General features: G+C 31.5%; 1 protein-coding gene across 3 annotated transcripts in view; it reads left to right on the forward strand.

Moving 5' to 3' along the window:
• The window catches only part of LOC142319316 (suppressor of lurcher protein 1-like), a 1297987-nt gene that overhangs the window by 996186 nt on the left and 287436 nt on the right, over nt 1-14365 (forward strand). For 2 of the 3 annotated variants that reach the window (XM_075356472.1, XM_075356462.1), the window contains exon 10: nt 6317-6373. The exons of the other annotated variant lie outside the window; for it this stretch is intronic. In XM_075356472.1, the coding sequence (XP_075212587.1) occupies nt 6317-6373 (57 nt within the window). The remainder of the gene's footprint in view (nt 1-6316; nt 6374-14365) is intronic. 3 annotated transcript variants of the gene reach the window in all.

A 14365-nucleotide genomic window follows, 5' to 3' on the forward strand; every position in this document is an offset into this window, starting at 1 on the left:
GGCGCGGCCATGGCGGTTCTCCCCGAGCGATCCCACGCTGGGCCGGCTCCAGCTGCTGGGTCTGCCAGCCAGGACGATTGAAGCCCGGCGAGGTGGAGCGGGAAGGTTAGAGTTGTAACTGGAGCGTCCGCGCCATGCGGCTACTTTGGCGAGCCGGCCAGACCTGCTGCTCTAGTGCGGATGTTGGCATCCGCCGGAAGGTCCCACTTTCAGCCGGCCAAGGAATTTCTGTCTTCTTCCATCTTCTTCTTCTTCTTTGTCTTCTCCATGCGGTGGTCGACGATGAATTAAAAGTTCACTCTGGTGTACGCTCTTTTATTAGAGCTCTTTTATTAGAGAGGGGTGGGACCACAGCTCCGGTATGGCGGGAGATCTACGCGATCAACTACGTGGTGGGAGTGACGCTTGTACAGGCGCCATAGGTATACTGTACTCCCGCTGACATCAGAGCTAATAGTCGACCGGACCGGCATTTGTGTGCCGGCCCGAGGAATCTCCCAATGACGCCGGAGGCTTGCCGAGGATGGCTGAGGGGGGACATCTTAGACTAGCGAATGGCTCTGACATAAAAGTATCGAGGGCTTTTGAGGACTGCAGGCAAAAGCTACGGAACTTTTGGGAACTGCGAGGGTGGTGGGCTACAGGAATAGCTCAAAAAGGTGGGTACCTCTTAAACAAAAATAAAGATACTAGTGCGTTGCGTCCGCCAATGTTAAGCTATGCATATATGTGGCAACAATATAAACGCGAGATAAGCATCAGTAATGAAACATATAAAAAGCATGAGCTAAGAATTGATCAGGGTTTAAAGCCTCTGACACCATGACGAATAATTTGCCAGATTGAATCACGGTACTATTACATCCACCAAAATCTTTAAATCCATTTCCGTTTTCCGAACGAATTATATTTTACTACAGTTAGTAGAGAAATAATTCGTTTCGGTAAGTCACTTCCATTCGTTAATACAGTAGAAATATCTTGAGAATGTTACATATTTAATTTTTTGCTATTGTCGAATCTGTATACAAATGTATTTCATCAATATGTGTGTTTAAGGCATTAACTACCTTCAGTAACAAACGACTAAGTAGTAGACAACCGCAGAATTCAAGTGGGTAGGATGACTTGTTTTCAGGAGGCTAATTTTGACTTGGAACAAAGTAAATTAGATGAGATTGTATGGTTGGAGAATACAGTTCGTATATAGATGTAACAGCCACATCCCTTTATGGAATCATTAGAGAATCCATGTATTTGAATCGATTTAATTTCACTATCATTATTAGTTTTTATGGACCGTTTTTATTTTAATTGACTCAAGCAAAAGCGATTGATTGTATACGATGAGCCATTGCGTCAGTATTGTCTTGAGTAATATTTTATCCCAACCTATTTTAAGTTGCCACAGTACTTGTATAAAATGTTTATAAGAAAATAGAATAGGACCAATAAGTCCTAACGGATCAAACACACCTGCTATTGTACACAAAATATTTATTTTTGTGTGTAATTTAGAATCAATATAATGAGTAACTTGAAAGTGTAATGTGTCTGTAAAATTATTGCGTTGGATTCTTGAAGTCCGTAAATTTAGTTTTTGATTTGTAGGAATAGAAGAATAGTGATCAAAGGAAGAAATAAAGTGATTATTTGAAAACCATTTGTGTGTATAACTACGCTTTAATGCACTATTAATTATTCTGTAAATATATGTCATCAGTTCGTTTATATTAATAAATAAATTCACTGTTAATCTGTAAATGTATGTTTTATTATGCATATAGATTATAACGTAAGGTGTTGTAATTAACCTTTACATTATTAGGTAATAATGTATGGATTATTTGGGAATCAAATAACCCATACATTTAATATTAACAATAATATTATTAATTGTTAATATTATTTAAATAGTAAGATATTATATAAATTAGATGGTGAATTTTTTATTATTTAAAATTCCATATTTTGACACTTTTTCATATTTGAAATGCATATTTTAAGCATTTTTAATGCATATTTCAAGCTTTTTATGTTGCATATAATCCGGTTAAGTCTATGCATATATGTCCGGTTCTAGTCATAATATTCTGTCGTTTTTTTTTCTTTTATTAGTATTCTAAATATAACACTAGTTGTCAGTTTTAATACAGTGTAGTTTGAGGGATTTTCATGTGTATTTGATCGTAATCAGCTGACCCGGCTGTATAGTTATAAATAGTTGTTTAATTTTGCAAAATTTGTTATTTGTTGAAAATAATTTAACTTTAGTTGATAAATAAAAATGTAATTGTTTGTAACGTTTTAGTACTACTATTTGTTGAAGTCGGTTTTTATTTTTATTTTCTATAAATTATTTTATAAAACCTTCTCCTTTTGTACTGTGCTAGCGGTCAGCGACTAAGGATGTCGAGCCGTTCGGTTTTTTTGGTACTTTTCCGAAGATTATCATCAGATTTGGTTAAAATTTATAGCAGACGATTCCGAAAGTATATACTTTCAGTTAAAAATATTATCAAAATCGGTTTACTAACGTCGGAGATACTGCGTAAAATACATTTAAAAAAATGTTCGAATTGATAACCTAATCTCCTTTTTTCAAGTCGGTTAAAAAGGATAATATTGAGGCTGTGATGAAAAACATCAACTAGAGAAACAGCTAAAAATGTTAAGGGTTTTGAACATATCCTACTAACAACAAAAACGTAATACAATATAAACCATGTAACATTTTCGCGGCGTGCCGTAGGCCCAAAAATAAAATTAGTTAAATTATATTTTAATTCTAACTGCCTAATTTTTATATAGTACTTATTTACTCTTTTCATTTTTTTTTTAACTTCCACCTAAATTTATTTAAATATTTTCCAAAATTAGAGACGGTATTTTATTTACTTAAATAAAAACAATTCATACATTATTTTCCCAACGTAACATTATGTTACGATGTAAACAATATTTCGTTCATTTAATTTTTGTAACTAGGATGTTGATAAAATTCTGTTTCTTTAAAAGTAAGGATGCTTATTAAGCAGTTTATTCTTGTAAAATGAATGAAATTGTCAATTGTTAGGTGGATGGTGGATGGATCTTGATATGGAATATTTTCTTCGTCCCCATAAAAACCACAAATAATAAGTAATCCAGGCATGCAGGAAATGTTTATGATTCATAGAAGTGACAATGTTAATCTTCAGTAATGAATAACTCGGATCAGGTCACATATGATCGTTAGATTATACCACATTTCTAAAGCTTCTAATCTTTTCTACTCAGGGACTCCGATTGTCCAAGTTTCACTTCCATATAAAGCGACGCTCCAGACATGTACTTTCAAAAATTTTTTCTGATATTTAAATTAACTTTTAATATAAACAAATTATATTTCTGACTGAAGGCTCATTTCGCCTGTGCTATTCGGCATTTTATATCGCTCCTGTTTCGTCCATCTTTAGTAGTTCTACTTCCCAAATAACAAAATTCTTCTACCTGAATAATATTTTCTCTTCCTATTTTAACATTCAGTCTTCGTTATTTCTGCGACATTTCATTACTTTCGTTTTATTCTTGTTTGTTTTCATGCGGTAGTTCTTGCGTAGGACTTCATCCATGCCATTCATTATTCCTTCTAAATCCTTTTTACTCTCAGCTAGAATTAATATATCATCAGCAAATCTTAGTAACTTTAACTTTTCAGCTTGTACTGTTACTCCGGAACTAAATTGTTCTTTAATATCATTAACTGCTAATTCTGTGTAAAGATTAAAAAGTAACGAGGATAGGGAATATCCTTGTCGGACACCCTTTCTTATTACGGCTTCTTTCTTATATTCTTTAATTATCACTGTTGCTATTTGGTTCCTGTAACTGTTAGCAATCGTTCTTCTGTCTCTGTATTTGAACCCTTTTTTTTAAAAAAATGCTGAATATTTTATTCCAGTCTACGTTATCGAATGCCTTTTATAGGTTTATAAATGCCAAGTATGTTGGTTTGTTTTTCTTTAATCTTTCTTCTACTATTAATCGGAGGCCTACAATTGGTTCCCTTGTCCCTATACTTTTTCTGAAACCAAATTGGTGTTCTCCTAACACTTCTTCCACTCTCCTCTCAATTCTTCTGTACAGAATTCTAGTTAAGATTTTTTATGTATGGCTAGTTAAGCTAATTGTTCTGTATTCTTCACATTTATCTGCTCCTGCTTTCTTTGGAATCATGACTATAGCACTTTTTTTGAAGTCTGACGGAACTTCCCCTTTTTCGTAAATATTACACACCAGTTTTTATAATCTATCAATCGCTTCCTCACCTGCACTGCGCAGTAATTCTACAGGTATTCCGTCTATTCCCGGAGCCTTTCTGCCATTCAAATCTTTTAATTCTCTCTTATATTCAGATCTCAGTATTGTTTCTCCCATTTCATCCTCTTCCTCTTCTTCTTCTTCTATAATTCCATTTTCTAATTCATTTCCTACGTATACCTCTTCAATATATTCCACCCACCTATCGATTTTGCCTTTCGTATTATAAATCGGTGTATCATTGTTTAACACATTATTAGATTTTAATATATGTATCCCAAAATTCTCCTTAACTTTACTGTATGCTCTGTCTATTTTTTTTCATTTGTTCATTTCTCTTTCCACTTCTGAACACTTTTCTTTAATCCACTCTTCTTTCGCTAGTTTGTACTTCCTTGTTATAGCATTTCTTAATTGTCAATAGTTCCTTTTACTTTCTTCATCATTAATTCTCTTATTTTTCTTACGTTCATCCATAAGCTGCAATATATTGTCTGAAATCCAAGGTTTTCTAGAAGTTCTCTTTGTTTCGCCTAAGTTCGCTTCTGATGATTTAAGAATTTCCTTTTTAACATTCTCCCATTCTTCTTCTACATTTTCTACCCTATCTTTTTTGCTCAGACCTCTTGCAATGTCCTCCTCAAAAATTTTCTTTACCACCTTTTCATTAAGCTTCTCTAAATTCCACCAATTCATCTGACACCTTTTCTTCAGGTTCAACGGATTAATTTCTAAATCTTTGCTTAACAATAATATAATCTATCTGATACCTTGCAGTATCGCCTGGCTTTTTCCAAGTGTATATTCTTCTATTATGATTTTTAAACTGGCTGTTGGCAATTACTAAATTATACTTTGTGCAAAACTCTATAAGTATCCCCTCTTTCATGCGTTTTGCCCAGCTCCTATTCAGCCACTTTATTTTCTTCCTAGCCTTTTCCAATGCTTGCATTGCAATCTCCAATTATAATTAAATTTTCATCTTCTTTTATGTGTTTAATTGCTTCATCAATTTATTCGTACACACACTCTCCCTCATCATCATCATGGGCGCTTGTATGCATATAGACGTTAACAATCGTTGTCGGGGTAGGTTTCGATTTTATCCTTATTACAATGATTCTATCGCTATGCGTTTTGAAATAATAAATAAATAACAGTAACATATTTACAAATATTCAAATATGAGGTCAGTATATATATATATATATATATATATATGTGTGTGTGTGTGTGTGTGTGTGTGTGTGTGTGTGTGTGTGTGTGTGTGTGTGTGTGTGTGTGTGTGTGTGTGTGTGTGTAATTATTTTATTTATTTATTTTTTTTTAAAGAAAATTATGTTTGACATATAATTTTATATAATTTATACACAACTGATAATGCGCGAAAGTGCTATTGGTATAAAGAAAAGAAAAATAAGGTTATGCTCATTTCATTTACTTTGTAATTCTGTACTTGGGTTGCTCAGGTTGGTTTTTAATTATAAAAAAGTACAATATATTGGTACAGAGGAATATGGATCTTATAAGTATTGACGTTAAAATAATTTATATATATATATTAGTAATATAGCACATAATATTGATGTCTCCGTGGCAGTCTTAGAGTCTTCATCTTAGAGTCTTAGTCTTAGAGTCTTCATCTACCGGCAGCTATTACAGGATACCAGCTGAAATAAAAAGGAGTATAGAGGAGTTAATTGTTGTTCGTCTTTCTCTTTCTAAAATCAGTTATGCATACAAATAACTATGCTTTGTTCGGAGGGAACAGCTTGTACATATTTTTGTCTATATGTATATAGTAATGTTAATTTATTTATTTATTTATTGAATAAATTAATAAGTAAAAAAAATTGTTTATTGTACGGCTAATGAACGCTCTTTTGAATGAATAACTTGTTTATGATCAATTTTATAAAATAATTACTATTTAACCCTGATGATAGTAAAATAACTTTTACTGATGCCCGACCTACGTTCAATATACTGAATTACTTTTTTTCTTCCCCGACAGGTTGTTGTTCTTGCCGTTCAGCAGAATATAAAGAAGACGGCAATGTTCCAGTAATACGTAAGCATCGAAATTTATTTTTATTTATGTATACCAGGTTACAGAGTAACAGCACAGTGACATAATGTCAACAGCACTCTGCAGAAATGCCAAGGCATCTGCGCGCAGTCTGGCGTATAATTGTAAGTGTACCGGTAAATGTGTAGTCTCGAACAGACTCAGACCGATCACTCCTGAGACATGTGATTAATTGAAACCAACCACCAAAGAACACCGATATCCACAGTCTAGCATTTAAATTCATATAAAAGCAACTGCCTTTACAAGGACTCGAACCTTTGAACTCTTTGAAATACATAAGCAAAGGTTATTTGGCTTGGAATTCTTCTGTTTGGAAATTCTTGATTATATTTACGCTGTCCAGCTCCTCATTTCCATTGCAGAAACCATAAATAAAAATATTGTCTGCGTATTTTTCATTGGAAATTTATAAGACATTGTTAGATAATGACATATATGCACTATTCCATCCAATTATTTTAAAGTATTAATTTTTGCTACTCAAATGCAATAAAGAAATTTTAATTGCTGGATTTAGCTGTTAGTATTGTTAACTTATGAATTAAATTATTTTAAATAAATTTAAATAAAATATTTTTTAATTAACTTCAAAGAAATAATTGTTTGATTGGTCGTTTTAATTATTTTTTTAAATTTTAATCTATTTCTCTAAAATATTTTATTCTTTTGTTTTGCGGTACTGCAAATTTTGTTTTGTTTGTTAATACCTAATTAAAATTTGTCACATTCTTATATGGTTTTTATTTAATAAACTTGGAAATTCTTCCATTTGTATTTACTAGTTTCTGTAGATTTAATTCATATCATTTTACTCGGATAAGTTTTGTTTAAAACTTTTTGTATTTATTACCAATTTAACAGAGTTATTTTACGTCAAGCATAAAATAATGTTTTTTTTTTTCAATCCAAGTTTTTTATCTTTTACTCTGAAGTTTTTAAAAATGACTTAAAATACAATACTTGGATCTATTATTAATATTTTACAAATTTATAAATGAAATAGGTTCAATAATAATTAATATATTTAATTCATATTAAAATTGTAATCGTTCTATCCAGTATTTAAATACTATTGTAAGATATTACTTATTCTGGTTACATATCATTACCCAAACATTCAGATTATTTATTTTTCGTTAATATATAATTTTTCAAAATCTCTTTACAAACAAGTTTATTAGAAACCTCATTGTATCATTTACAAAGAAATTTAGTTTTGCAGTTCAGTACAGAACTTCAACTATCTGCCAATTTATTTTTAATAAATTATATTTTTCTTTTTTTTTGCTACATATGATGCAAAATTTGTTCACCAGTGTAACCGTACTTTTATGACGAATTTTATTTTTAATTTATTTTGTAAATTCAATGTTTAAGTTAAACGATATTTTTTTCCTTTTCGGATTGGTAAATAATACTGATTTTGAAGGTGAACTCTTACAATATTTATTAAATTAAATTTCATATTATTTAATTATCTTTATTATTAAAATTCATATTTTAATTCGTGGTTGTAAAAAAACCACTGTTATTTTTTAATCGTTTTGGAATGAAAAAGTTATGAGACGTAAATTCATTAATACGTAACTTATCTAAAAGCTGATTAAAATTTCCGGGTTGATAAAATCATGAGAGTAGAAACATGCATTCAACTGATATTTAATAGACTATTTTTTTACGATTTAAAACTCCATTAACCATAAGAATCGTTAAGATCTGTACGTTCCAGTTGTTTAAATATACAAAATTAATTTATAGAAGAAAAACATAGTACGTCTTATATAACGTAATATTACGTCATAATTATAGAAATAATAATTATTTCTATAATATCATTATTATGCCATTTAACGTAATAGAGTATATGTTTCTAATCAAAAGTTCCTGAGAACGATTTCAGGTATAACCTTGGGATATTTTTATAATTTTTTATTTTATCATACAAATCCCAAGTCTTAGGTAAGCATTGTCAAGAACAAGAATGTCATCTGCTGGCCGATTGTTTTTTTTTCTTCCAGTTCAAGACCATTTGATATTTAAAAAAAAAAAAATACGCGCGATTCAGCATGAGATAAAATCAGAGGCACCACAAATCTTGTCAGTTACGTAACAAATAACCAGTTTATTACATAAAAATATGTTTAATAAACATGTGTATTTCCAGAAAATGTTCGCTTTTTTTTCATTTAAGCGAGGTTTGTGACTGTGTGTATGTTACAAGTTAAAATGTAGAACGTATATTTATTAAATTTGTATGATATATTTTTTTATCGATAATTTGAAAACTTTAACTCGTTTCAAATTAGGGCAAAAAATTTGAGTGTGGTCATACATTTTTCCAGTCAGCTTTGTGTTAAGCCATTCAATTGTGTGTTTTTATTTAATTATTCATTAAGAAACAAAAAAAAAAACAATGTTACAAAACGTGATTTTTCAAATCCAACCAAAAATAAATGAAGCTAAAGTACAAATGAAAAATGAAAAAAACAGTTTAATAAAAGAAAGGAAACTATTAAGTCCAATGTAAGAAAATAATGTCCGAGTACACTCAGATCAAAGGAAGAGCTATAGCAGAAATTTGAAAAAAATTACAGATTCAATTCGAAAAAGAAGATTATGCTTCTTTCAACATTTAAAATAGGCTCAAGTGAAGACAGACTAACCAAGAAAATATTAGGCTACTTTCTAAAATCATTTAAAGCCAAAACTAATTAAAGAAATGAACCAAAGAACTAGAAAAAAAGGAAGAGAAAATGTGGGGCAGGGAAATGTTTTAAAACAAAAACACGAATCTACAGTTTTCAGCTAAAAAGTAAGATCAAATAAAGACAAACCAAGAACACAAAAAGCTAAAGAAAATCACTCTTTCTGTATTACCTTTTAACTTTATTCGAAAGAGAAAGACGAAAAAAAAATCCTATTGTACACAACAATTCGAACAATTTTAAAACTATGTTTTCTAGTTATTAGCCATTTTCCGAATAATACCGTTACATTTAGGAATACTAGGGTCATCCGGAAAGTTCTCAAGCTATTAAAGAGATTTGCAATCCGACTCATTTAGATCAACTACTACTTAAATTAACGAGGTTTTAATGTAATATTATGCGATTTTTCTAACTCTGCAAAATAAGCAACTGTTCCAGCTTTGATCTCATTATTTGAAAAGAATCTACATCCAACGAGACATTTCTTCAGATTTCATAAAAGAAAGTAATCTAGAGGAGCTAAATTTGAGTACAGTATTAAGAGAATACAGCACACGTGGAAGCACTTCGTAGTGTGTGTCATAGAATTTTGTAACCTGAGATATGTGTGCAGGCGAATTATCGTTATGAAAGAGCACTTTCGATTTGGTCACATGTGGACTTATAGCCTGAATAGCACCCTTTAATCGGTCCAGTAGAGAAGGTTTTTGATATTAAACCCAGTAATGATCCTGCCATTTTCCTGCTAGACCATAACCGTTATTACCTTCTTTTGTGAACTTTCTCCTGCTCTCAATCACTATTTTCAGTCACTATTATCAATCACTAAGTCTCCAGTCGAATGTGTTTTTTGGTTGATTGTTAACAATTGCGGGACTTATCAATCGGAAACGTTTTAAGGCCAAAAATATCGTGTAAAGTGAAGTACACATGGTCTATCGAGATATTTGTATTGTCAGCAAACTCGCGAACCTTTAATCAGGCATCATTTAGTTGGTCACAGCGGTTTTTTGGCGTCCCGAGTGTTCAACTTATTGAATCAATGTACGTTTAGGCCTAAATTCGCACCCCACATTACATTGTCAAAAAAGGAGAATAATCCTTTAAACTTGTATCTAACAATTTTATATATTTTTTTTGGAGTTAAACACTTTTAAAAAGTTTTTAAAAAGTTTCATCCATTTTTAAAAAAAACATAAGAAAATATGCTTGATTTACTTGCTACAAAAGCAATTAAACCCTAAAATTTAGAAGCAAGCCGCGTAAAGTATTATAGGTGATAGATATCATAGTCAATTAGACATATTTCAACCGTCTCTGGAGTCAGGTCGAGATTATTCCGAATGATTCTTGTAACATTAATAAAAAATTATTTCGATAAGAAAATGTAGATTTATAAAACAACGAAAAACTAGAATTTAGATGATTTTTTTTTGTTTTATTCGATTAATTCTTCAACGCCAGTACGTAGATGTACAACTCTCACAATAGAAAAGAAGCAGTTGGCTTTTTGTCTTCCGAACAGTGCTGTATTTATTTTTTTTCTTATTCAGCTTATTATTAAAATTCTTTTCTTTTATTAAAATTTGTTAGTTCCATGAACTAAATTATTTAGAAAATCGATAAACACTAATTTAAATCAGTTAAAAGGATTTTTATTTTCCGTATCTTAAATTGCTTTAAAGAACTAAATTTGTTTAAGGGTGAAATACAATTACAAAAAAGAGTGTGGTTTGTCTAATTGAGGAATAAAGCATTAATAAACTGGTTTGCATGCAAAGATCTCTGATAGATTAACATACATTTACGCTGTATATTAAGGATTAAGTACAGTATTAGATTTAATTTTTTTTTTATGAAAAATTTCTTACAATGATGTTATTATTACTTATTCGTATACTTATTAGACAAAATGAATCTTATTTTTTTATTTAATATTAAAAAGAAATAAAGGTAATTTATTTATCGGTCTTTTTTATTTAATAATAAATAGAAGTAAACGTAATTACTTTACTGAATTGGGATATAAAATATGAAGAGAGACTAAATAAAAACAAAATTGAAATCAAATTGACAGTTCCGCCTAAGTGAAAATCATTTATCATAACTTAATAAAAAAGCTAAAAACTCTTGTAATTTTCCATTAGGATAAAAAATTTACGTTAATTTAATTTTTAAATATTTTATTAACAAAATTATATTTTCTTAAATTTACTTCTTTTTTTTAACATAAACGTTGGAATTTATTACCATTAATTTGGGATTGTTTCTTTAGTTTACACGGTGTGATTTATCTTAAACGTAAAGGAGGTGAATTTTCCATTAACGCATTATTGACCTATGTATTACTTCACCGTTAGCTAGTATGATTATTCACGAATATTGTTTAAATTGACTTTTTTAAAAATACTTAATTTAACAAATATAAATAAGTAAAACATTTAAAATCTTCATTCAGTATCTACTTTTTAACCTAAGTAAAATTTAATTTTAACTGAACAATAAAAATTTTAAATTAAAAATTCTAAACAGGTTTTCTATATATGTTAATTAATATTTACTCCAAGATAATACCTGCAAAAAATAAAATAAAAAAACGATGGAAATAACCGACGCTAAACCCAACTCAAACTGATAAAGAATTAAATATTAAATTTATTAAATAAATTAAATAATTTTAATGTTTATAGTGTTGTCCGAAGAAATGGAGAAAATTTCAAGACATATGTAATTAAAAATAAAGAAAAACGTGGGTTCACAAACTCATTGTTTTCGAGTTACACCTTTAAAAATATTTCACCCTTATTTCTGTAGCCTGATTTCACTGAGTAAATTCGTAGCCTGAGTTACCATGCTTTCGCTCCACCTAGTTCCTTACATCGCTTATGAGCTCATAGATCCACCTTCCTTTGTCCGAATCTCGCCATCTGTCACGTCAAGCCATGTAGAGACCGTCAATTGCTTCCTTTCTGTCCCGTTCATTCACTATTGCTCTCATTTGCGCTTGTAAGTCTATGGGCGGTATTCCAGCTATAACCGATCCCGCCTCATCGCTGATCGTACGATACCCTGCGATGATACGTATGTTTAGCCTACGCTGTTGCATAACCAAACGTCTCACGTTCCTGGCCCTCGACAACGCTCCCAGCCATACAGGAACTCCATATAACACCAACCGAAGAGTGTACACTGACCAACAGTTTCCTCTTAACCCGTTGGAGGACCGCTCTTATTCCTCATCATTCTGCTGAGCGCCTTCACCTCATTTTCACCCTTTCTCGCCGCCTCCTCAACATGTATAGTAAAGGATCGGTTCTTGTCCAGCCACACGCCTTAATACTTCGCAGCTGGACTAGGGTGGACCATCGTGTGTCCCACTCTAAAATGCAATGGATGTAGTGTGCGTCTTCCAGCCATAACAACCACTTTCTCTGGTAAACATTCACAACTCCAGAGTTTTTCTTTTGGACAACCGGTATATTTCGTCAGGTACATCGTACGTTTCTCATCACGAGTAGATATCTACTATAGAAAATATTGTATATAATTTATAGAAATATTCACTAGTTTAATGATAACATAAATCCCACAATGAGTCAATTTAATAGAACATAAAGCGTTAAATAATTAATACATAAAATTAATTTAATTGTATAAATAGCATAGATAAAATTACATTAAGAATTTTAAAATAAAAATTTTATTTATACATTTATAAAAAATATTTAACTATTAATGAACACAAAACAAAAAATAAGTATTATTATTATTATTATTATTACTTATTTATTAAATGCCACAAATTTTAATACAAATACAGAATGTACAATAACATACGAAAGATTAAGTAGTAATGCAAAGGAAATGTACTCATATTTATACATAAATACTTAAACATATTCTAAAGTAAATTATAAATAATGCAATAGTTTAGTTAATTGGCACCTACCGGCAAAATAATAAAACAACCCTTGTTCGTCGGAGGGAGTAATCAGTTACTATTCTTTCGCAGTTTGTTTTATTACTTATTATTATAGTAGAAGCTTCCAACTACTTAAAAGTATAAGCCTTTTAGCGTGAAATTTATATACAGTATTAGATTTACAACTAATTAAAACTCATTACGCTAATTAAAAGTGTCGGATACATTGATAGGTAAATATCAGTAACACGTTGAATATTGTTTCGTTGTTCACCTTCATTTACCCCGCCCGCCAGAGCCGGACCCGCATCCAAGCATAACCCAGCTTCATGGGATGCCTTCGCCTCAAATTACCTCGGCAGAACACAAGGTCCCGCCCAGGTAGCCGGGACTCGGCCTTGCAGTACATGTCACGCCTCTAATGAGAGAGGACTCCAAAAGGGGTCCGCCCCACCGGGACGACGGTCTTACATTCCCTACCCCAGTGGTGCCGCGAAGAAGTCCCCGTCTAATCATTGATGGTTGGATGCCGGAGTCTTCCACCCCTCCTGGATGGGGCTATCCCCCACAAACACCCATCAGTACTGAGCAGACGCCACATATTCATGTCGCAGGTTAAAACTTGCATCTCGTATCAGGTGCATGTTCATGCAACCGACAAGAAGGACACCGAGCTTCTCGCAGACAGTCCTTCCGTAGGTGACCGGCCTCACCACAGGTGAAGCACTGGCCACTACGATATGGCCCGGTACACAATGAGTAATAACTTAAATAATAATGACCATCCATAATAACAAAAGTAAAAATTTCTAGATCGTTATAACTATTAGATTATAATAACTATAAACCACTAAAATATACCACTAAATTATAATAACTATAAATACACTATATGCTAAACTATAAAACCATTAAGGATAAATAATAATGATAGCTATCCAGGTTAATAATATTAAAGTTATGATTTAAATTAAATTATTGATAATCAATACTGCAATAAAGGCGGGCCTACGGCCCGCCGCGCAAATGTCATATGGTTACACATGATTTTTTTAAAAGGTTTTTGCCTACTGTAACTGAATAACATTCATGAATTTAACGTACTAACAACAAAAAAAAAAACGTTTACAACGAAAAGCTTCGAAATCCTGAAGATTTTTAGCTAATTCTTGTTGTAGTTTTTTAACACAGATCTAACTCCAATGTTTTCCTTTTTTATCCTGAAAACACAAATATAATGTTAGATAAATCGTTCATATAAAGCAGTATAAATCGTTCGAGAAGTATAAATTGTTTGAACGAATTAATCGTTCGTGCGCTGCGCGCAGCTGCCTGGCGCAG

The sequence above is a fragment of the Lycorma delicatula genome, chromosome 1 (genome assembly GCF_047948215.1).
Source record: "Lycorma delicatula isolate Av1 chromosome 1, ASM4794821v1, whole genome shotgun sequence".
Classification (NCBI taxonomy): Eukaryota; Metazoa; Arthropoda; class Insecta; order Hemiptera; family Fulgoridae; genus Lycorma; species Lycorma delicatula.